At 37.4% G+C, this 25,143-nt stretch overlaps 1 protein-coding gene across 1 annotated transcript in view; it reads left to right on the forward strand.

The window, feature by feature from the left end:
• Nucleotides 1-672: 672 nt before the first annotated feature.
• Nucleotides 673-25,143, forward strand: part of EDIL3 (EGF like repeats and discoidin domains 3) — a gene marked incomplete in the record, with an annotated part of 336,704 nt that continues 312,233 nt past the window's right edge. Inside the window, 1 exon segment of the mRNA XM_072416185.1 lies at nt 673-1,287. Coding sequence (XP_072272286.1) covers nt 1,221-1,287 — 67 coding nt within the window.

The raw sequence follows: 25,143 nt of genomic DNA on the forward strand, positions 1-25,143 counted from the left end.
AAAATTTAGTTCACTTTCCTTTAGGTCACAAAGTAAATAGAAACCTCTATAACATGTTACAAACAGTCAAAATCAATCTGATCTATACAAACATAAAACAAAAATTAAAAAATAAATAAATAAATTGCAAGCTGATGAGTTTTTTTTTCAGGAACAGCTGATAAAAATAAATTCTCATCCCAATACTCGCACCCCTCCACGCCCTGTTGTGGAGGCAGACATCATCTCCACCTGGTCTACTTTAGGTTCAGGCTTTTCAGGTGTGGATTGGCCAATCTGGAATGAAGTAACTGACCTGCATGTACATGGGAATTCATTATTACCTGGCAGCGAGGGATTGTACACTGAGTTTTGTATATTTAGCTCAGTTTACATAACAGGTAAGTTTATTGCCTGTCCCTTCTGCAATAAAGACCCTACCTGCTTACATTATTTTTATAGTATTGTTCTGCTTTCATTCAGCTGCTTGTGAAAAACCCTAAAACAGGTATCTCTCATATATCCTTGGAGACTTGTAAAATCTGTATTTTAATACATTCCTAATTCCACTCTACCAGCAGCAGATTGAGCTACCCAATCTAGTCAATCCTGTGTATTTCCTCAGCAATACAAACTAGTTGGAGAATCAGTAAGCCCATCCTCCTTACACACAGCAGCCTACATGACTGTAATATATAGGAGGGAGACAGCTCAGTCCTGGGGATGGAAATCACTGATGATCTTCCCAAGCACATGCTGAACATCCATCACAGCTCCTGACTGTGCCCATGCCTTGTCCTTTCCAAGCAAAGGGGATATGATCAGTGCTTGCATTGACATCAGCAAAGTCCTATGATACCAGGAAATAAGTCAGGTTGGAGATCCTTTAAGACTGGTGTAGCAAAGCCCAAGTGAGAAGGATGAACTAAGTCAGCAGGAGGAGCAGGTGTCTGGGCGGTGCAATCCATTGCCTTCTTCCCATTCTCTCCTGTTTTAGCGATCTCCCCTGGTCTTTTCATTCTTCCAGCAGAAGGAGCTGCTTGTCTGAGCAGGCTGTGTCTGGGACTGTATACAGAGCACCGACCGGCTCGCATTGTCCCCAGGATCATCCAGGATACTGGCATCTGTCTTTGGGGCAAGGAATACCAAAGGATCATTGGAGACCTCTTTCCAGGACTGGAAGATTTGCCTTTGGGGACATCATTGCAACATTTTTATTATTCTTCTACTGACCCCAAAACATGATCCTTAAGGGGGTCACACCCCTCCTGATCAGCCTCAGCTTTTGGGTCCCTCTCCTAGTTGAAGGTAAGTAATGCAGCTTCTGACTTTTCATTGTCATATCATGCAAGTTACCTGCAGACTGTATGGAGTGATCGCTAGAGATGTGCTAGGGAAATGACGCGATCTGTTCCCAGCACGGGGAAAGCGTGATCTCCGACCGGTCGTGCCATCTGCAGGCATCATCTGTTTTGTCAGCGGTCTTAATGAGATGACAGGGAAAGGAGCTTAATGGTAATCCCTATCAGCGGTTATCCGCAGGGCAGTCCTTATCCCTCTTTCCTAGTTTAGATTGCAGTGATGTAAAATGCAGAAAACCCTGGAAATTAGGCTTCCACATTGCTTTGCTACAATATTGCAACTGTGAGCATAACTTTATGCCTTAGGTGGGGCTTTATAAAGACACTTTGAGGCTAGATTATGCCTTTGAGGCTAAATTATGCCTGGTGCAAAAAACTTTAAATAGATTTTTCCAATTCAAAATTGTTAGAATTAAATTTACTATTTAAATATATAATAATTATGTGATTTATTTATTTTTATTTATTATTAGTAGAAGTGTTAGTCAAAGACTTATTTGTTTAACACTTTGGCTTAAAATGAACATCTTGGGCTGACTTTCAGCTGGGAAGTTTCATAGCACCTGAACTCTAGCTGGTATTTATTCTATGTCCCCCAACCTGTACCTGTGCTATGCACTCCAATGTGTTCCTGGGTTCTAAAGCTTTATATAGTATATAGTTATATAAACTGTACCTGGGCTATGCACTCTATCTTGTCCTTGGGTTAATTATCACAGTTTGCACCTAGGCTATGTTCTCCAACCTGTCCTTGCATTATTTACCCCAGCTTGTGCCTGGACAATGCACTCTAGTGTTCCTGCGTTATATAAATCCCAGCCTGTATCTGGGCTATACACTACTGTGTGTTCTATAGCCAAATGCATAGTTATATACATCCTGTAATTGGGTTCTACACCCCTGCCTGTGTCTAGGCTATGCACTGTATCCTGTTCTTGGGTTATCCATCATAATGTGTGCCTAGGATGCACTCTAGCCACTATATCTCACCCTTTTCCATTTTAAATCACCCCAGCCGGTAACTTGGCTATGCACCCCAGTCTTTACTTTGGTTTATGGATAAACGCTCATACCTGGAATATGGGTCCTAGCATGTTTGTGGGTTATATGTCCCAGCCTGTACCTGGGCTATGCTCCCCAGTCAATACCTAGGCTACATACATAAGTCAGTACCTGGGTGATGCTGCTCGCATGCTCCTTGCTGTGTGAAACGCAGCTTGCACCTGGACTTTGAGCTTCAATCTGTACCTGAGCTCTACACCTTAGCTTTTGGCAGTCAGCTTCATTCCAACTATTGTTTTTTTTTTTAACTCTAGGCAAACTCTAAGATTTTCTTTCTAGTTTGTTCTTGGTCTATTTTTTATAACTTTGTACCATTTTTTGATTTTAAGCTCCTATATGCATTCTGATTGAAGACATTCTATTTTCCACAATTTCTCAGTATGCAGCATTATGCAGTAATGGTAATAAAGAAAAATTGGAAGAAAAACACAATTCACCCAAAATTGACTGTATGTCCCACCTGAATAGTGGTGCCTTAAGTCCCCAGTAGCCTATATATTATTTGCATTCCTGAGGCTTCTGTGGAGCTTTGCCTGCTGTGTATCTCTGCCTGCTCCTGAGCTCTGCACCTCTGCTGAACATCTATCTGTTCATGTGGCTGGCATCTGTTCTGTGAATCAAATAGCTCCCTAACTTCTCTTGTTAGGGGGAAAGGTCTTGTTAAATACAGACTATTCATCATGGCTTGTAGGAGTAGGTCTATGGATGAAAGGAATGGATGAGATTAGTGCTTACCAGCGTGTGTAGTTCGTTTTCTTTGCCTGAAAGATAATGAAGCCTTTGGGGCTTTAAATTGTGTGAACAGGCACTGATCTGATCTCCCAAATTAATATAAATATCACAATGGGAGTGACCGCATCCATAAAATAAATCCCATCTCCCTCAGTACAAAGGCTGTTCCATATTTCCTCCATGTCAACCTCTACTCCCATGAACAGTTCTGATTTAGAACATCTGTATCAATCTGCAGGAAAAAAAACCATTAACCAAGAGGGATCATATAGCTAGAGCAAGATGCATTTTGTTTATTTGGCTAGTGTGCAGAATATAGATTTATCTAGCAAGGAAACAAGTGTGCAATCAGTAAAGCCAACATTGCTGTCATTAGATTATAGATTGGAACAAAAAGTCAAAAGGTATCCGGAACAGCTTTAATAAGCACTTGGACTCAGCAAATGATTTTGCTCTTAAGAGACATATTTTCCGGTGCATTTGCAGGTATCGATTGTCCCTGCACTTAGGACCTGAGATGAAATGAATCTGATTCCTGTACCCACCCTTAGCTTTATAGTATTCCCCCTGTATTCGCCCTCTGCCTCTCTCCCCAGATCCCTGCGCTCTCCAAGTATGGATGACGAGTTCTAGAGGAAACTCAGATCTTACTGCAGCAATTGCAGACTCACTTGTGGTTGCTGTCCAGTCATTAAAAAAGTCTAATTAGGTTTCCCAGATTTGTTTAGCTCAGATATACTTCTTAGGTGGTTATTTAACCTGTGCTCAGACAACCAGACAGTCCCAGCTGCTGTTTCCAGGGCTTAAAGTCCTTAATAAAACCATCAGGCAGACTTTTGACCTCAATGATCACTTGAGTACTGATTAGGAAGTGCTGCACTTGTTCGGTTCAGATTCTATAAGAAAAAAAATATAAAAACATACAAAAAAGGCTTTAGGAGAATGATGCAGCACAGCTCAGCAGCTGTCCTTAAAAACAGAGTCCTTGCTTTTGTTTTATTTTTTTAGTATATATTTCTTTTTATATGATGCTCTGGCAGATGCTAGTTCGATCACAGCATATTTAGACAGATGTTATTTTAATGATGCTACACAGTATAAACACAAAGGCGACTTGGTAGATTGGAAGAGGAAAAATGAGCTTCATTACCATACAAACAGTCTTTTTTTATGCAACGTGGGTTTAAGGTTTGTTTTTGTAACTATTTGGGTTTATTATTATGTCTTCAGCTTGTTTGATGCTACTTTGCTACCAGCTTCACAAGAGATAATATAACATGATTTTCCTCCTCCTGCATAGCGCTGTGATAGGAATCCTTCCACTATAGGCCAACCCATGAATCATTTTTACTTTTAAAATGAAACCAATGGATCAGTCATCAAACTGAATATTGTATCAGCTGATAAATATTTCATTAGTATGGGCTGCTCTAAAATTTCTGTAGCATTTCATACAGTTGCAGGATGCACGTGACATTATGCAATCTGTCACAGTGGCTAACGCTCATGTCTTAATCCTTTAAGCAAAATGTACCCCATTAAGGTCTAGACAAATTCATTTGTTTTACAGATTGACTTGCTTGGGTAGCTTCAATTCCCTTTTCTGTCGAAAATGAACTATTGAAACAGAGATGGCTCATATAATTCACTTGCTATGAAACCCACTCGTCAATTAAATATTCATTTGAAGAAAAATATACTTTTTCATCTATTTTTTTTGTAATACACAGATTGATCAATTAGGATAATAGACCGGCCTCGGTTACAAAAGTAGAATTGTGTTATTTTTTTTTCTTCTGGGGATAATCAATCAGTTTAATATAGTTCCCTAGAAAAACTTGTTTCATGAAATCCGATTTGCAAACCACAAAAAATGGGTTTTGAGCCATGAGAATGACCTCTTTCTCTAATAAGCTTCCAATTTTTCTAGCCAAAAGTTGATGACTACAAAGTTTCAGATTATGATATCTGATTTTTAAGTACATCGGAATGCCAACAGTCTAACCAACGAGCTGTAAAATTAAATGTCGCCCTTCCTTAAAATGTGTTATTTGCCAAATTACAGAGCCTTCCAGGTTTAGTGCGCTTTAACATTTACATTAGGGAACAAGTGTGGATGATTTTCTGTTTTCCCGATGAATGAAAACTAATGGATTTTTTTAAGTATGGTTGGTGCTCAGTGTAGCCTTACTTTTTAAATGATTCTAAATGGTACGTGTCTTTGAAGAGGAAGTTGAATGCTCTGTAACAGCATCTAATTTAAAAACGGCTATTTAGCATTTATTGTTACCGTAGACATGTTTTTCAGGTTGTGATCTTAACTATAAAGTGGGGAAGTTATAACTGAATACAGCATTAGAAACAGCAAATAGCCATTTGACCCAGGAGATCGCTTCATACCGAAGTAGTGTATTCTTAAAATTGACTTGTGTTTTACCATGCTTTGTTCCACCTGTCATTCTTTTGAATGAATGATTTGAGGTCATGCTTCTGTCGGTGACCCCCCCTCACCAGATATGGGGGTCAATAATAACCAATGCACAAGTATGGCCAAACCAGACCTAAGTTAATTTTAAAGAAAATAGATTTTTTTTTAACGTTTGGCTTAGGTCTCAAACGGTTTCAATAATCCTGGCGTTTGGCTCCCTGCCGGATTAGCACCATCATTAATTGGTTAAAATTTTTGCCAGATTTGACAATTAAAATTCAATTCCAATGGACCCCCTTCAAACCCCTTCCAATTTAAGACCCCACAATTTTTAAACCACAAATTTCTTTTCGCCTTTTATAAGACCTAAGATGGTTTTTTTTGTTTTTTTTCCACAATCGTGGACATTTTCCATCATTTATTGCCCCCCAAAAAAAGCAGAAAGGAGGAGGAGATGCTGTTACAATGACAGGTTATTCCATTTGAAGAGTTCATGTCCTCTCCTGTGACCATTCAAAACTTGGATTTTTCATCACCTCTGATACCAGAGACAATGGTAAGCAACTTAGCCAGCCATAAAAAAAAAGGTCAGAAGTACACTGATGCTTCCACATTCATTCTAGAACGTAAAACCTTTGAAATTAAAGATCTTAGCTTTTCATGTTGATGTCAAGTTTGATCCTACTCTTCTGTGCCCTTTTAAACCATCTTTCTAATTGTTAAATTGTAATTGTCCTCACTTTAAAGGACCATTACAGGAGAAGGAAGCAGTCACCAAGCTGTATCTGCTGGTTCATATGTTAGGCATATGCATATATTTGTCCAGGTTTGTCACACGTTCACTTTAACGGGGATTCTGAATTTTAAGTTACGGTGATAACTATTGCCTGTTGTCTGTTACTCTTGTGCTCTCCCCTTTGATATAGTCCTCATGTGTCTCTCTCCATAAATAACATTTGGGTTAATTGCATTGTTCATAATTGGAGTAATGCTGTTCATTTTTATGTAATGAGTACTTAGGCTAGGTTGTTCACCCAATTAAAGTGCAAGGAGGAGTATATTCCAATTTGAGCAGTCTAAGCCGACTCCTAAAAAACAGGTGGTTAGATTTCATGATACATAGTGGCTTTTTAAATCTAATATATATTTAAAAAGAATAGCATAACTCCAACCAAAAGTTTTTTTGAATATAGTATGTAGATGGTTAGGTCATCTGTTACTGCCTCTGTCCCCCCTGGGAAAAATCAATCTCACTTCCTGTCCTATTTCATATTCATAAGATATGAGGTTATAGTTCAATTCCTCTATGGGTTTATCTTGATCCTAAGCCAGAAGAAATCTCTAAAATAAGAAGGACAATAAAAAGTTGACAGTTTCCAATATCTACCCGCACTGTCCTAAATGTAAGAAAAAAGATGTATTACTGAAGGTTGGGGTATACAGTTATTGAATAAAGTACACTAACACATGGTCAGGTATAAAACGTTCATTTATTGAATATAGTTGTACGCATTATTGAAAGAATCCTGTTATCTATATTAGAATGTGATTATATGGATATCTTTTAGTACCTTATTTGCTTGTGTTTTTTAACATTTGTTTACAATGTTTACTTCCTCTTTTCATAACCAATATGATCCTACTATCAGAAATCTTTATGTGCATTTCATATCATACAACATTAAAATGGACTTAAAATGGTTATCGGAAACATATTAAAGTGTTAATTGTGTTTAAGCAGAACACTAAAAATATCATTTTGTTTATTTGCTTTTGAATTTGAGGGTACATAGACAGTCCTTTGCCTACAGCCTCATAGTTTTATATCACTGCTGCCTAGTCTGGAGACTGCTAGTCTCTAGAGATATGAGATTTGATGATATTGGGACAGTGCTGGAGGCTTTATCATAGGGAAACAAAACCCTACACTATTCTGATATTCTCCCCCATGCAGAGACAAGACTTGGTAAGTCATAATGGGGAAAACTGCAGGGAAACAACAAGCAATCCATGGTAATAAATCATTTGCTTTACAACTTTTTAGGTACCAGTTTAGTTCAGTTCCTCAAAGTGTTGAAAATCTACTTAAAAGAAGCCCATTTTCCTTTACATTAGTGGTCTGTAGGAGTTTATCCAATGGTCAGTGGAAAGACCCCCACTTACACTGGTGTTCAGCAGAGAAGAGCCATTTACATCTATGGTCAATTGGTCAAGGGAACATTTACAGTGGTAGATAGTTGTCCTTTACAGTAGTGGTTACATTTATGAATACAATAACAGCTATCCCATATAGTACAGTGATTATTCAGTCTGCCACAAGCACGAACCGCGAGTAGTCCCACTAAGGCAAATACTTTACACAATACTTACTGACCAAGTTTTAACATGCTCAAATCCTTCTAATTTTTAATTATTTTTCTTAAACATAACAAACACTCATAGATGTACTTGATTATTTTTGGCAGTAAACACAAGATCTCTAGAAGTACTGTCTCCCTACACTTTTCGCGATCCGCTTCATCAGGAGAGCCAGAGACTTTTCCTGCCCCAAGTTCAGAGACCCATTTTCCTGCCCCAAGTTCAGAGTATGCTACAGATGTTAAGTTTGTAAGGGTTCCAAATATTAGGGAGACGGGTCACTTATCAGCCGAAACCTGTAGTTTCACGCATATGAAGCTTTATGTAGCAAATGGGTGCTTAAATCCTTATCTGTATCTGATACACTGAATCGCCAATTCAACTATTTTTCAATGGCTCTGACCTCTCCTATCCAGACCTCATAGGTAAGTTCCTATTCAGTGCTCAACCCAGAAATTTTTTCAAGCCGGGTGGGAAGAAATTGAAGGTGTGTGGCAGCCCCTGTATTGTGACCAAACTCTTTAGTAACCACCCAAAAACAGCCGGGTGGGTGCTGAAAACTGCCGGGTAGTGCGCCCAGCTAAAAGGGCCTGGGGAGAACCCTGCTATTTATTTTTCATTTTCATAGTTGGTATTTTTATGAGCATATTGTCTATAACACCATGCATCATAATATATTATATTTTCATTACATTTTAAATCTGTCCATTGCTGTGTTAATAAAATTATTAATATTTTTGTAATGCGTGTCTGCTATAGTATGGCTCAGGGTACACGATTTAGTTTAACAGTATGTGTTCTGAATAGCATTAAGCTCTACATGCTCTGTTGCAGAGTGAGAGAAGATAAAAATATCTCTTAGGAAAATCTTGTAATGTCATTAGTGAGGAATTCAGGATGTAGGCTTTCAGAAATTGAGTGAAATGTCTAGGCAGTCAGACCATATGGTATAAAGCTTAGACTGTGTTTTGTTGAAAACAGTATCATAGTAGTAACCCAAACAATTTTACAGCTTTCTTTGTATTGTACAGTATGAGACCCAATAATACATTGGTAAACTGCAAGTGCATCAGTAAAAGTGGCTTTCTTTAAACGAATGACACTTTTTTTTTTTTTTTTATTAAAAAAATGGCAAATGGTGGAAAAGATTGTCAATCTTCTGCCTGATCACCCCTTTTACAGTTAATATTATTTACTGGCTTCCCCATTTATAAAGTACAAATCGGCCTCATCACTACTTTTTAAGAGGCCTTTGACACTCTCAAAGTGTTGTTTTACTTTTCTCTACCTTTTAAAGTGGCGTTTGCAGTTACAACTGGGGAAGACCCTGATTTTTGTCCTCTTATTTTTATTATAAATGGAAGCTTATGTATCTGTAAATAAATAAAAGGGCAAGATTTAGGAAGCTGGGACATGGCTCAAAGGGATCGAAAATAATTTGATTCTGCACTTGTATAAAATATACTAATCCTGAAAAGAAAAACTCATGCGGCCACCACATATGAAAACGTGTTACATGTTTTTTTTGGGATATATAATCAAGAGGGCAAAGGAGCAAAACAATCAATGTATAATCAAAATTACATGGGAAGTTTTTTTTAATAACCGTGAACATGGTCAGCTAGTAAAAGTTTTCAATGTAAATTTGTTTATGCATTTATACAGCACAGACTTTTTCCGCAGCATTTTCTGGAGTCCAAGAAAAACTAACTATCTCAGAAGCTAAAGCGGTATTGCTAGGGGTTCCTTGAGCAATGAGCAGTTTGTTATTCTTAGGTCAGTTTAACAGGTACCGGTTATCTTTTTGGCTATATGTAAGGTTGACATTCTTCCCACTGACCAGCAATTTAAGAGGCACTTTTCCCACTGACCACCACTCTAATAATGTACTGTTAGTTGTAGATAAGAAACAGAAATGGTAGCAGGGGTTCCCTGAAAGTTTGTTCAAGGGGTTTCCCCATGTTTTAAAGGTTGAGAAACACTGATCTAATGTCTCTACCATAATCATTTGTTATGAACATAGTCTAAGGGTAATTTTGGGAAGGTCAACAGTTGTTTTTGGGATGGTGAGAAACCCCACAAACACTGGGAGAACATGGAAACTCCTTGCTGATTGGGTCATTGGACTCCAAATTACTTAAGGCAAAAAATGCACATGACGAATTTTGAGGAATGCAGTGCCTTTAGTTGGGCACACTGCAGTACAGGAGCATTAATGAATAGCACGTGGCCATAATGCCACAGTATGAAACAACCTTTAAAGGCATGCAGCAGGAAGTTGAATATGTAGTCAATGTTTGGTGAATATCACAACCGCTGCTTAATAAATACACCCCTAGACAAGCAATCCTCCATTGTCTGGAAATGTATAGAAATGGTTCCCTTAGCAGAGTGAATATTCTGAGCTTAGTCAATTAAATAAAGATGTGTCCATTTTGAATATACAAGGAAAATATGATTGAAGTTTATACAGCTAACTTTATTTACTACACTCAGTGAACTTGGACTTTGCAAAATGAAGTCTGTGCTCCTACAGTAAATCAATTGCTGTGTGAATGAAGGCGAAGTAAGCAGGATATTCCTGACTGTTACTGGAGGGTAATTTTGTGTAGTTACTACCTGCTGGTAGAACGTGTTTATTTGCTGCCTGCAGCAGACATTAGGGTGGCTATAAATGCCAAGGTATTAGCAACCAAGGCTCCCGAATGTGAGCATCACTTACGATTATCAAGCTTTTTTCTGTCCTCCTGGGGTCTCTGGCTGCTAAATGTGATAGTTATTGCCAAGAAAGGTTTCACATCTTGTTAGTAAATCTCTGTTAGGTGACCTAGGTTTACTCTACAAAGGCTGTTCCTAGGCTGGATGCATGTTTTTTTTTAAATGCTAATGTTTGGAAAGCCGATCCACTCGACAAAATAATATATTCAGTATAATGTCATTTACGTTAAGGGACTAGCCATGTCAGCCATAATGTCAAACGCATATAGTTCTATTATATGTTTTGTAGCTGATATTCAAAGTATTTGTTTTCACCAAAATATGGAGTACTTGTCTTTTGGTAGACTTTACCAGTGTGGGAAAGCTATAGATTCAAATCCCTTTACTTGCAGGGACAATTGCTCTTTGAGTACCTGTGTGCCATTGCTTTGGTGTTGTACAAATCCCTAAAATTAAAACTGACCAAGACAAAAAGCAATTGTGTTGAATCGAACTTTTCAAATTTAAAATTTATTGTGTAGCTGCACTGATCATACAGAATTCAATTTAAAGTGCTTGATGTGCAAGTTTGGGGGGAAAAAGGAGTATGTTTGTAAAAGGTAATGGAGTAAATTAGGAAATTGCAAATATATGTACATGAATTTGGAATGCTAATAATACCATATTAGGGACCAATACATTTTTTTTATTTGAAGTAATGTAACATTGGTGGTGATAGCACTGGTTACATTTGTGTTCTCATTTTTCTAACTTCAAGGATATTGAAATGTAAATTCTGTGGGCTTGTTATATTTTATTCCATTTGGAAAGGTGACCATTGTAGGAGGCTAAAAGCATTTGAAACTATATATTTTGCAAATATCAAATCGTTTTACCATCTGAAATGACGCTGTATGACTGTAGCTGTAGGAAGAAGGTCCTGTCAAAACATTTTAGTGCTACAAGTAGCCCTCTTTCTATTTCAGATAGCTGAGATATATGGAAAACACTACAATTCCATATCTGTGGCCTATACGAACAGATAAATCATCAGAAATAAAGTACTTTTTGCAATAACTAAGGATGCCAGAGGTCAGCGGTTCATGGACCTAAATAGATAGCCACTGACCTCATTGTTTTATGCATTTTGTATTCTAATGGTACATTTTAATACTTTCTACAGTCTTTTGTAAAAGAAAAACCCAGTTGTCTTATATATGTATATCAACACATACAATCTATCTTGTTTTCTTTATGCAGATCTATGAGTTTATATTTAAAAAATGATTGGTGTAGCAAAACAATCTGTCCATGTGTTAAAATGATCTAAATGCAGTACTTAACAATTGGGCAGCATATTGCAAAAGGGAAATAACATTTATTTAATCAGCTAATTGTAGTAGATTTGGTAAATATCCTTGTCATTATTCTAAGGGCAAAACTGACCTCACGCTGAATCCAACCTCCTACTTTTCTTCTGGATTGTAGATCTGGTTTAAAATGATCTGATTTTAAAGTGTACATAAAACAAAACGAAAAAGTTTTAATTTTGAATAAAGTAAGGCACCTAGGTAACTTTGAGTAATCCAGCTCTGGGTACATCTAAAAGCAAGCATATTTAATCTGAAAAGGGAAATTAGGAAAATCTTCCTCTATTACACATTCTTCATGCACTGTGATAGACAACACCTCAGATTACAAAAAAGTTTAGCTGGACTTACCACTAGTGAACTATTCACATGACTTTATTTTTACAGCAAAGAAGTACTTTATTATTACAGGTTGACAATCGAAAATCCAGCCATCGATAATCAAGGACCTTTAGTTTCCCGGCATGATTTTTAGATTTCATGTTCAATACAGGGACAGCAGTACACTGTTTAGCCACTAATGTTTTGCTGGCGCTGTTCTGCAGAAACATCTGTTAGGTCTTGCTTGCTACACTAAATACACCTTGAGACATCCCTGCTGCCTGCTCCCTGGAACTGTACCAGATGTCCGCAGGTGCTGGGAGAGGAAGACTGGTCTGTGTGTGGAGGTGAGTTTAAAAAAAAAAAATACGGAATTGTCAAGAATCTGGCACTCCTCAGGTCTGGAGATTGCTGGATTTTTGAATGACAACCTGTACTATTATCTGTGAATTGTGGAGGTTTTAATATATTTGTACATTGTTTTATCTCCAGAGTCAGATGTGGTATACTTTTGCCAACTCGGACGCTAGGTACCCAATATTTGCTTTTATCTCCGACATCACAACCCGGGTACAGATGCTACATTTTGGTAATCTAACATCCGCACTGGCCCCATCGCCCTTGATCTTCAAGTGTCCAACATGAACGAATACTGTTGTACTTTTAAATGGGAAGAATGCAATGGGGTGTTTTTACTTTATCTTCCTGTCTCCATAGAGCATAACAGAACTGTCTACACCGTGTTTGTTCATTCTATTGTCACCAGAAGTGTTTTCAGCAACTAAAATGAGTATGTTTATTGGTTTTTTTATTGATCAAATTAATGAGGCTGGGTGCTTGGCAGAGGAGGTACCATAGGCAGCATCATTGCAATAACCAGCACACCACAGTTATAAACATAATGCTCTTTTATTTAGTAAAACCAGACATTTTGTTTATATTTTGATAGTGGTGAGGGGGCAGTATGCTCCTTAGGTTTTTACTGCTGCCTGTGGTCACTATTGTGGCAGGAGTTGTGCTTTAATCCCAGACCGTACAATTTCCTTTAGAACTGTCAGTCCATGGAGATGGTGTCTCTAAAGAAGGCTGTACAATCAGACTGTAGCTTTACCTGCAGGGAATTGTTAGTTTTGTCTGTTTTTTATGTTATTGTCTTATTCCTTTTTTTACATATAATGTCAAAAAGAAATGTATAGCAAGTAAAAATAATAATGTTCAGCTGTTCAGAATGTAGTCAAGCTGTAAGTTTAATTATTCTTCACATGTAATGTGTGAACAGCTCTGTCACACCTTTCTTCATTTGTCGGGACAGATTCCTTTACTCCAGAAATCATGTATTCTTTGTCTGATTCATCTTGTCACATGCAATGTGCATATCATACATGTTTAATTATCATTTTCCTGTGAATTTCATGAGTGATGTGACGTCTGACTGCACACTAACATTGCGCTGCTTTGCAGAGGTGCCAGGATTACATATACTGAAAAGCCAACAATTCCTAAGTTAAATATTTGTTTTTTTAAATTATAGACTGGTTTGCTTCGGTCTGATGTAGTAGAAATAGGACATCACTGCAGTTGGTTTTGTTTTAGCTAAGGATGACCTGTCATAAGAACGAGGCAAACTCCATTGTTTGCTATTTGAGTTGATGACCGACAAACTTTCTTGATCTCCATATTGGTTTTGGTTCATTGACCCAGTGGAGCTGATTTATTAAGGTCCAAAGTGAATTTAGTAGACTAATAAAAAGGCTGGAGGCTGTTGGATAACATGAGGTTGATTCTTTTAATTGAAAATTGAATGTTAAAAATGTGTGTTTAAAAACTATAAAATAATTTCTCTTAGTAGAGCAATAGAAAGTACCAAAGTCAGTGGGTTAACACAACAGTCAGGCAACTAGGGTTTTGTAAAATGAGGACAGCCTTGGCAGTCCCATATATCCCTGGGACTTTAATCCCTGGATACATTTATATGTATTTCAAGCAAACAGAAGGCTTGCACTAACAGATATGTTTAGGTTGAACAAGTTGAGGCAAGGCTGTATGATCTGGTAGCTCCAGGTGGTGGGTTTTGCTGCTGGACCACACTAAAGACTAGATTAAAAAACTAAACATTAATACTCCATACATATGTCCATATAGCTACAAATTTGTAACACCAAAGATTTAATCTTCCCAAACTCTTGCATTGCTGGTTACTGTAGTACCCCCTTTTTTTGGTGGACAGTAAACTACCCCCTTACATTGCTGGCCAGTAATAAAGCCATTCTTTATATTGGTGGTCAATTGAGAAGTTTCAGATTGAGCTAAACAAATCTTCCTATTCTGTTTCCTCTTTGCCTCCTGTTTTCGGAAAACCTTAATTCTAACATCACATCGTTTCCCATCAGTGTTTATTCTGGGTACCAAGACATTGAATCTCCCAGGCAGGGACAAGGTGACCAATTCAATTCTTCAATGATTCTCTTATTCTATCCCAGATGTTCATTTTTGGGTAGATACTGTATATTTCAAGTAAAAGCTGCATTTAAATTATAGCACATTAGGGCCGTTCTTTAGTTCTTCTTTAGGTTTAGTTATTTTTCTATTACAAAATATGTAAATATTTTATGTAAATTATTATGGTATTTATATGAAAATATGTGTAAAATAATGCAAGCATTACTCTATTAATTAGGGTGTGCATCTAAGTCATCTTATAGAATATGTACTACAAACCTTCATTGCAGCAGGCTATGTTGGCATTTCGAGGCACTAAATAGGCGTTACACTACAGCATGTTACTAGGAGTTCAGACTAAAGCCATACCCGTCTCAACACAAAGCTTCTACAAAGGAGTCTATAGAGGTAGTCCCCGAATTTAGGTTATTCGACATTCAGACGACTCCTGGATATGAAGAGGGCTTCCCTGCTTGCTCGTGTGCAGGACAGAGGCTTGATGAGGGGAGGGGGCGGTTCACATGACTTGTAGAAAGAAGAAGTCTTTGGCTGTTCTGCAACATCTTGTAACTCGTTAATGAAGACATACTCTGCAGTTGTTTCTTTTTGAATATCAAAGCACAGCTTGCTCCAGAAGTTAATGAATGTCACGGCTCCATAAAGTTTTTGGTTTGTTTTTTTTAACTTTGTGGTGATTAACTCACAGACAGTTTATACAGTAACTAACACCACACTGTATAATAATATGTTGAGACAAACATCTGTCCTTATTGCATTTAATAAAATATAGTACCTTTTCCAATTTACATACAAATTCAACTCAAGAACAAACTATAGTCCGTATCTTGTATGCAACCTGGGGGCTACCTGTAGACAACATTAGAATACATACATTGGCATACATAGAACAAATATATTTGCATCACAGCAGTGTGAGAAGATTCCCTTTTTTTCTCACTATACCTCCTGTACCGGTAGCAATGAAGAAAACCCCTGAAACACTAACAGCAAGCTAGAAATCTTCAGCAGTCAAAGTATTGCTTATATGCTAATTATCCATGGCAATATAGTCTTTTGTGATGCTAATTACAACAACCTATATAATAAGTTTTTTTTGTGTATTAATAATTGCATTCAGTTCCCTTGACTATATACTGTGAATGGAGGCAGGTGAGAGGTCATGGCTGTCTTGGTTTAAAAGATTCTCCTGCAACAGGCAGAGCAAATGCAAGGGAATTCTGTACATCTGAACCAATCCCTACCGGGGAAAAATGGCAGCTGAACGCTGCTGTGTACACCAAGCAAATTAACCTTCTTTGTCACAGATATACTGTACATATGGCTGTGATTTAGCTCCTGAATTGTCCAAGGTCTGGGGAATTCCTTTTTAAATTGATTTGATCTTTTCATCTGCACAGTGACTGAGCAAAAGCCGTGTTTCCTAGTAAGACCGAAGAACAGAGAAGATAAACACATGAACGTAAAAACTGGCTGGATAAATAATCTGATTAGAAATGCACACATCACATATTTTTGTTCACTGACATGTTTTCTTATAGATTACATTACACTTGGAGATGAGGGTGGGGTTCTAGGCAGCGTTATGTGGAGTTCATTATTTTAAAAGGTATCTATCAAAGATTGGGAAAGGGAAGGAATTGTTAACAAGGGCATCAGACTTGGAAGTCAATCACATGCTGCTTTGTAAAAAACAAAAATGTTTTTAGTTTTGTGATCAGTGATCATTTTGGGTTGTGTTTGCCATGAATCCTACTGTATTGTTTTTAGAAAAGTATAGAAGCAGATAAGCACATATCAATATATTCAAAATACAATTTTGTAATATTCACTGTTGCAATATTGATGCAAAAAGTACTAATAGGAATAAAATGTACCGTAAAAAGGTTTTTTTTATTTTTTTAATTACCCTGTCTTACCCTTTCTCTCTGTTCTACCCTGGCATGTGAGCATCATTAGACCACCAGTTCATTAGAGTGGAAGGGGAAATAACACTAAAGTGTTTCCTCCTTCCACATCTAAACAAAGTCCAACACCAGAAACAAAGAACAAAATAATGACAAAATTCTACACAGTGATAGAATTTGTTTTTTTTTTTTTTTTTTCCTATTTAGATGTTGCAATGGTACAATTTGCAATATCTTGACTTTATGCAGCCTTAGAGGTCCATATTTCTTTTTAATTTACATTGTAATGAATAATGGTATAAACTTGTCTTCCTTTCCCTGTTATTGGTGGATTGGCCCTAATATATACTTTTTCTAGGTCAGATTGGGCCTTAACAGTTTCTGTAAGGGTAACTGGGAATATATTTGGTATAAGGTTTTCCTAATACATATTCTATACAACATGACTCAACATTTTTAAGAATAATTTTGTATGAAAAAAGTTTTTTCCATTCTATTAAATTCAATGTCCTTTAATGAAACCTTTACAGGTTACTGGGACTGCATCTACTGCTTATACTTCAATACTACGGAAATTAAAGCTTCACCTTTCATATAGTGATCCTCCGCTGTCTTCTCCTGATGGGCCGGATATATTAAGGCTCTCCATGGCTGGATACACTTTCATCGGTGAAGCTAGGTGATACAGCAAACCTCAAATGGATGTCCTAAAAGCCATTTTCTATTTGTTAGCAAATATTTTCAGTCCTGAGCCAGATGGATTCCAGGTTTTCTGGATCATCCAGCTTCACTGATGAAGGTGTATCCTCTACAGCCTTGGAGAGCTTTAATAAATCAGGCATTATATGTGGAAATCTTTTACTAAGTAACTTTTTCCTACACGTTTCACTGAATAAGTGAATTTGTACTACAGCTGTTATAATTGACATTATGAACAGGGAACAATTGTACATGTGTAACTTTACAAGCAGCTGTGCCTTAGTATAATAACAATCTCTAGATCAATTTACACCGTATTACCTATTAAACATGGTTTTGAATGATATAATGAGTATTTTGGTAAGTAGGTGCTGGGTTGTCATACCTGCATGTTCTTGAAAATCTCTCGCCGACAGTACATGAATGATTAATTGGGAAATGTAAGACGAGATAGAAAAAAAATCTGTTCGTTCATTTGAGTCTCCCTGAGAAATCACAATCTAATCAAACCCTTTGTAAATCCATAAATGAGTTGATCTTCTGTAGGAGCACTGGCCCACGAACCATTCTTCTGTATCAGCCCAGTAATTGGTCTCAGATGGGGATATTTGAGCTAAATGAACTAATCACTAAATCTTTCACTCACTGCTCCCCAATGACAAATTGGAAAGCCACTGTGATACAATATGAATATCCACTGAATATACAAGGCAACTTAACAAACTTCAACCAAATAATATAATACTTAAAAAATAATACTTTTGTATAGTGTTCTAGACACGATTTTATGATTTGTGTGTGTGTATATTTTCTTTACAAATCACTGTTTAATATTACATCACAGTGGTCTATCTAGATGACAAAATGAAGAGTATATCAAACCAAAATATTATATATTAGTTTTGAGCAGGAAAGGTTAAAAAAACATTTATTTATTTTTTGCTATCGAGGTCTTTGTAAGAGAAGGGTTATAGTCTCTTTCTACTTTATTAGAAAACAATAAATTAAAGAGCGTGATTTCTATATAAGCCACAGATAACCGTAAAATGGTTTAGACATACATTATAAACCAGACTCCAGCAAGAACTTGCAAGATAGAAATAATATCATTAAACCGTATTCATATAGCGCCAACATATTGCGCAGAGCTGTACAATAAATAGGGGTAGCAAATGATAGCAAATACATAGCATAGCCCATTAGAAGGTAAATTAGCAAAGCCAGCTTTTGCAGCAATAATTACCTATATTCCAGAGATTTCTATGCTTTTGCCTCTACATATCCTCTGGTTGGTGGCAGCGTCATTGAACCCTCATCTTCTGAGCCCAGTGCCTATTAGCATGCTTTATATTTGCATATATCATGGGTTATTGGCTCCTTGTACTGCTGCTTCCTATGAAACCCCCAGCTGTGCTGCACAGGAGCTGCATGTGGCCGATCACAGGCCAAATAAGGGTATGTTTGCGTACATTTGAAATTTTGCTTTTTATTAATGTGTTAATGATTACACAGCTTTATCAGTGTTTGTCTTTTAAAACTGTAGCTTTTAACCAGAACCACATTTTGAAGCTTTTGGGCCCCATATTAGGTAAACTTTTGGGGCCCCCCTCCAAAAGTTCGAGCATTCCAAAAGTCAAGGTCTTTTGACCAGCCCAGTCCCACTCCCCAATGGCGACACTTTTCAATATTATATTAGCCTTTTGGGTTCAATTCCCAACAAGGGCTGTATCTACATGGGGTGTGTATATTTCCTTCTGTGTTTGCATAAGCTTTTTCCCACAACCCATAAATCAATGTTCTTTTTTTTTTTCTGCTGACTGAAGTATAAATGTCTGTATGACTACGATATGATTTGGGCATTGGATTGTAAGCCCCCATTGTAGGAGCAATGACTCATGTGAATGGCTTTATGCATTCTGTAAAGTGCTGCACATGTTTTTTCTTATGCATCATATAAATATTAATTCATATATGTTTGTCCATTTTTCATAACCTTGACATGAGCAAATAACGGTATGCCTTAAATGTGATTTCAGATAATGAAATTGTAACAAGAAGTGGCATGTACTGGGTGTGGAGATGAAAGTAAAATTTATGGTTAAATCCTCTTTGTCCAGTCCCTAAGGAGGCAGTGAAGATTTCCAATAATGAATTATCTAATTTATGTGTTAATGTAATGAAGAGACTCATTCTGGGGTGGAAGAAGTGTTTTACATAAAACATCACACTTTACATCGTGCATGGAAATGAATTCTGCTACTGTTGCACTGATTTTATATTTTATTTTGTTGTCAATATTCATCTTAAAGCGATACAACTCTGTGATATCACTGAATGTATTAAATAGTATTAGTAAATTCTTTATGTAAATTTTGAAATTGTAAAGGAAATAGAAATCAAGATGGTGAATGAGTGGAATACAGATTATGCCATTGCTGACCTACATGCTAGGTACTAGGCTGTAATTGGCCTCAATAATTTAAAAATCCAACGCAAGGATGCATCAAATGATTTGCATATATGTTTCTGGTCAGTGACTGTAAAGAAAGTATTGAAGTCATGTAATTACAGTGTTAATTCATGTGCTCTCGATGAAAAAAGCCATGTGGTTTCTTTGTCATTGCATTTTAAGATGTTCACATGACAAAATTGAGGATCATTTTGACAACATTTTTGTGTAATTGTGTAACACGTGCAATTTCATTTTTTTACATACGTATAGTACGTATTTTAAACCAAGGGTCATATTTGTTGGGGGGGGTTAAATCTCAGACTTACTGCCACAGCAAGTTGTTTTTGTGTTTTGGTATGTTCCCGTTTCCTCTTTGCTTTCAGTCTTTCCAAGCCTCAAATTTAGTTTTAGTTGTTCAGGAAAAAAGGTTTGAAAAGCTCAGAATAAACTACATTGGATTTCAGTTTTCTGGGTAGGTTGACACAGTGCATTTTGTGGCGTCAGAAAGTGACCGTACTGTCTGAAAATACTGAATCTCAGGAGTGCAATTAGCATATAGGTGCAGGGAATGCATGACTGGGTGGCAAGGAAACCAGGGTGGTAAGGATTAAAGAACATGCAGAAAAAATAAAGTGGGGAGGAGAGTTAGGGGTTTTGGGGCAGAGAGTGGGGAGGTGGAGGTCCTAAAAAGGGGGGCATGAAAATTGGAAGGTGAAATTCTAGTAGGCATGAAAGAGGAAAGGTTGTCCCACCCGCCCTGGGATTGTTGCGTGGGGTTTACAGGGGGTTTGGTTTTATGGGTTTCAGAGGATGGCAGCTGGCTTTTCTAAAAGGCGGTGTTCTTGCAAGAGTTGTGCTTGCAAGTGATACCATGGACCGATCCTTGGTATGGTGTATTCTAATCTGGAAAAAGGGGTCTATTCAAGGGTGATAGCACCTGAGCCAGGAATGGCAGCGGGGGGCTAAAATATAAATTCTTGCAAATTCAGGTAGCCTGAGGTTCTGGTTTGGTGTAACAGGTAGTGTTGGTCGAATATCTCACTATTCGACAGCTATTTGATCGAATAGGGGGATATTGTTCGGGTGATCGAACGTTGAATTCGAACACCATTAAAGTCAATGGGGGGGAAAATTTGGGTTATTTTTCGGGACTGTGTAGTACTGCAAAAGCAATTGGGAGCAGAGCTGACAGCTCAGCCCCCCTGATTGCTCTTGCAGCCCTAGCATTCCTATAGTATGTGTTCTTGAATAGAGATTCTCTGTCCAAGAACACAGGATTCCCGGGCATTAGAGGCTAAATGGGGACAAGTCCACCTATTCATTTACCTCTAGTGCTCTGTAACTGGCTGGGGAAAGGAAAATCCTGATGACGCTTGAGCTGTCAATTACAGAGCACTAGAGGTGATGAATGAGGGGACTTGTCCTCATTTAGCCTCTAATGCCCAGGAATCCCACACTGACAGGAGGATTTCCACAGCTGTGCAGCTCTGGGAATCATCCTGTCATTGTGGGATAACCTGTAAAAAAAAAATTAAAGTTAGTTACACAAATAACACATTCAATAAATTACTTTAACATTAAAGCCTCTTTTTTAATACATTTTTATGCACGAATTTGTAAATTCGAATCCCGTGTTTTTCGGGTCGGGTGTATCCGAATTCTAACAGCCATATTTAGGTTGAATATAAGGCCCCCCCGAATTCAAACATGAACACTAGTAACAGGCCTTCCAGGGAAGCTCTGATGTACCAGTTTGGTTATGTTATGTATGTGAAGTTATTATTACTACTGTTTTGTAACCTTAAGAAAAATTGTTTTGATAATTATTTATTTGCAATGCGTAAGGGTATTTGGAAAGAAAGGTAAAGGTAGGGGAAGGCTAAACGGCTGGTAGAGTAACATGGCGGCTCTGGTCTACCCTAGTCAAGTGACATATAATACAGGGCATCTACATATGTTTAATAACAAATTATACATCTATTCTTATTACCAAGTGCTCATGTTTGCCATTCTCTATACTTTAGGTTTAGAATGTTCATTTTGTACAGCTTAGCTTCCCTTTTTAATTTTTACAAATGTTTTCAAATTTTGCCCACTGGTGACGTTTGGCTCCAACAGTCACAAAGACACCTAGCCCCCGATTTAGCACCTGCAACCTAATGGTAAATGTTCGAACTGTAGCTCTTTTACTCACATAATGGTTTATAAGCATGTTACATTAACCTTTATTTTAAGGGGCACATAATCACAAAGGTCAAATCCAACCACATTCTTCTGCCTGGATTTGATCTATGTTATCTCACTGGGTTCAGAGGCCAAATTACTACTTATGCAAATTAGGATATTAGGTGAAAGTCTTCTATGGCAGGCTGCTATATTTCTGTTTTAATGTGTGCAGTGTCAGGGAAGCAGGATCAAACAAGGCAGGAATCACCAGTGCTGCACTTTCCTCTTCTAGTTTGAGAGCTTCTGCACAAGCAATAGCTAAAGCCTGTTATCATATTAAACCATCCTGCATTCATTTTGTATCTTTTTATCTGCCTGAATCTTGAATTACAAATAAATTGTATTTTCCTAATTTTCTAGTAGTAATAAAACTGTCTTAATTGTTTGTTCAAAACTCATTAATTATATCACAATAATATATACTTCATAAAAAAGCCTAAAAATATGACCAGTTAGTTGTCTGTGAGTTTTGGGTGTATGTAGGTCGTAGTGGGAAATGGGACTTTGGGATACTGTGTGAAGAGGAACCTATCTATATTGGGGGTTCAGATCAATCAGCAGAGGGTAAAAATTTGGCAAAAAAAGAATATTCTAACTTTCCATGCAAGCTAAAAACTTTGCCCTCTCCCCAAATATGTTAATAAACCTAAACAAAATCCTCATTTATTACATAAATATTTTTTTATTAAAAAATAAGTCACATGCTACCCCTATCTTTTTCCTGAAGAGTAGAGGAGTCCCCTTTCGGGTGTACATATAACTGATTGGATGGTCCCTTAATATTGCTTTTCAGTGGTGGAGTCTTTTAGGCTTTTCAAAACTGAACAACATGATTACAACACACCCAGAAATGGCAATAGAAAGGGATATATATAAAAATAGAATTATGTAAGGGTAAATCTCTTGGAGAAGGTATTTAGAGAAAAACATTGTGAATGGGTTGTAAGGTGTTATTGGAGGGGGATTGTGCATGCCTGATGAAGGGCTTTAACATAATGAAGATTATGAACATGAGAAGAGATAGGAAAATGAACATTGTAATCTGGTGTCTGTGCCCTATACAGAAAACAGACTATTGTATTTAAATCTGAAAAACAAATTAATTTTTCATGCAAGTAATTATTAAGAAATACTTCTACAATACTCTTGAAGTAATCTCTCTGCTGCTATGTTTTTTTTTTTTTTTTTTTTTTTTTTTTTTCTTTCATCTTTTTGTATGTCATTGTATTGTTGTACACTGCGATTCTATAATTATTCAAATGCTAAAAAGAATTTCATTTAATATGGATTTTAGACACTGTACTGTGTTGTGAATTGGCTGGTCACCTACAATTAAAAAGTACAATGGTACATAGGCAAACCAGTTGATATACACAATTGTTATTGTAATAAAACATTGAAGTTCAGAAATGATGTATACCAACTTGTCCTTAAGCATCTCTGTAATTCCCTACTTCTATACTCCTTATAATTTCAGTCTTCAGGATTTGTAGCCTTGCTATATAGTGAATACCCCAAGGCACTGAACACTGAACCTGGCAAGTTTTGTTTTTGCTTGCTGTGATCAAAGCACATGCAGAATCAGCCTTTGCGAAAATGCCTGAAACAGCCCTTGTAGGAAACTTTTATTTCTGTAAGATATTAACTTATCAGTATCATTATAACTATAGTCATTTTAATTAAAGATGATTTGTTTTGTAAGGCAATTTACTGTAACCACCATTTTTGTAATGTATAAAAGTATATGTAAAGCCAACATTTTGCTTTGATCTTGAATGAAGTAAGGAAGGGTTAATAATGCCCAATCAGATTTTGGCCCCTTTCACACTTGCGGTGGAAAATCTTGTGGTTAGCCACTCCTAGGTGTATAGCAAACTGCTGCTATGCGCACAGGAGCGGCAAGTGCAGTTCCTCCTTCAAAGTACGGCAGGGGTGTCAAACCTAAATATACAGAGGGCCGAAACTAAAAACTTAGACCAAATTTATTGAAAAAATTGAAGTTTTTCCTTCTCATGGATCTCTTGGATATAAGAAATTTTCATTTGGAAACAAAGAGGTTTTGCTTAACATTTATTCTGAAACAAGCCTATAATAGAGATAAAGGCCTAAGAATTGTTTTTTAAATTTTAAACTCAATAAAATTTTAAAATCAAAATGATCTCTCTTCCCCCTCCCCACTGTTACGCGGAGCCTTCTCACACACAGACATCCCCGGCATCCCTATAGACCTAGGCTGCTAGGAAACAGCAAGGAGGGGGAAGACAGGGCTCTGTGTGTGATGCCTGTGATGTGTGAGAGGGGGACGGGGAGGAGCAGAGTTCTCTCACTTGTCACATAGGAGTGATGCTGGGACTACAATTCCCGGCATTGCTTGCGTCTATGGAACAGTCAATAGCAGTGATGCAAGTGATGCCGGGAATTGAAATAGCAGGCGGGCCAAATGTAATTCTTCTCCAGAATTTTTTTGGGGCCCATAAAAAAGGACCTTGGCGGCCAGATTTGGCCCCCGTGTCAGAGTTTGACACCCCTGAAGTAGGAGAAGCAACTGCATGGTCAGATGTAACTTCAAACCCGCAAACCCCATCCATCACAACCACTTCTATGTGTAGACACAAACACAAAGTGATTACCAACTACTCCCTTTCAGTCAATAATAATGTTTCTGGTGCCTGAAAGAATTGTTGGCAATCATTTCTTATGGGCACTTGGAGAGTACAGAGAGGCTGATAAGTCTGCTCTGGTATATGGGGGGGGCAAGAGGCAGGAAGGCAAGTAGATGCAACCTGCTTCAGGGCAAGCAATGAAATGACCGTAGCTTCTGCTGCTATCCATTTTTGGTAACCTAATAGGCCGGACCACTAACAAACCCTTTAATGGCATGGGGGGCACCTGTACACATTTGATTTTCACAATAATTTGGGGTGACAATCTAAATTGTGTACAGATTCTAAATGTAAAGATGTGCAGCAATTGTCACTAGAAACAATCTTTTCTATTCTTTTACAGTGGCAAGGGAGCACTTACAAACAGTGCTGTTCTGTTCCCAGTGCAATGCATAGTGATCGATAGCAGTGTGTTGTTTACTGATCCAGCA

The sequence above is a fragment of the Pyxicephalus adspersus genome, chromosome 6, assembly GCF_032062135.1.
Source record: "Pyxicephalus adspersus chromosome 6, UCB_Pads_2.0, whole genome shotgun sequence".
NCBI lineage: Eukaryota > Metazoa > Chordata > Amphibia > Anura > Pyxicephalidae > Pyxicephalus > Pyxicephalus adspersus.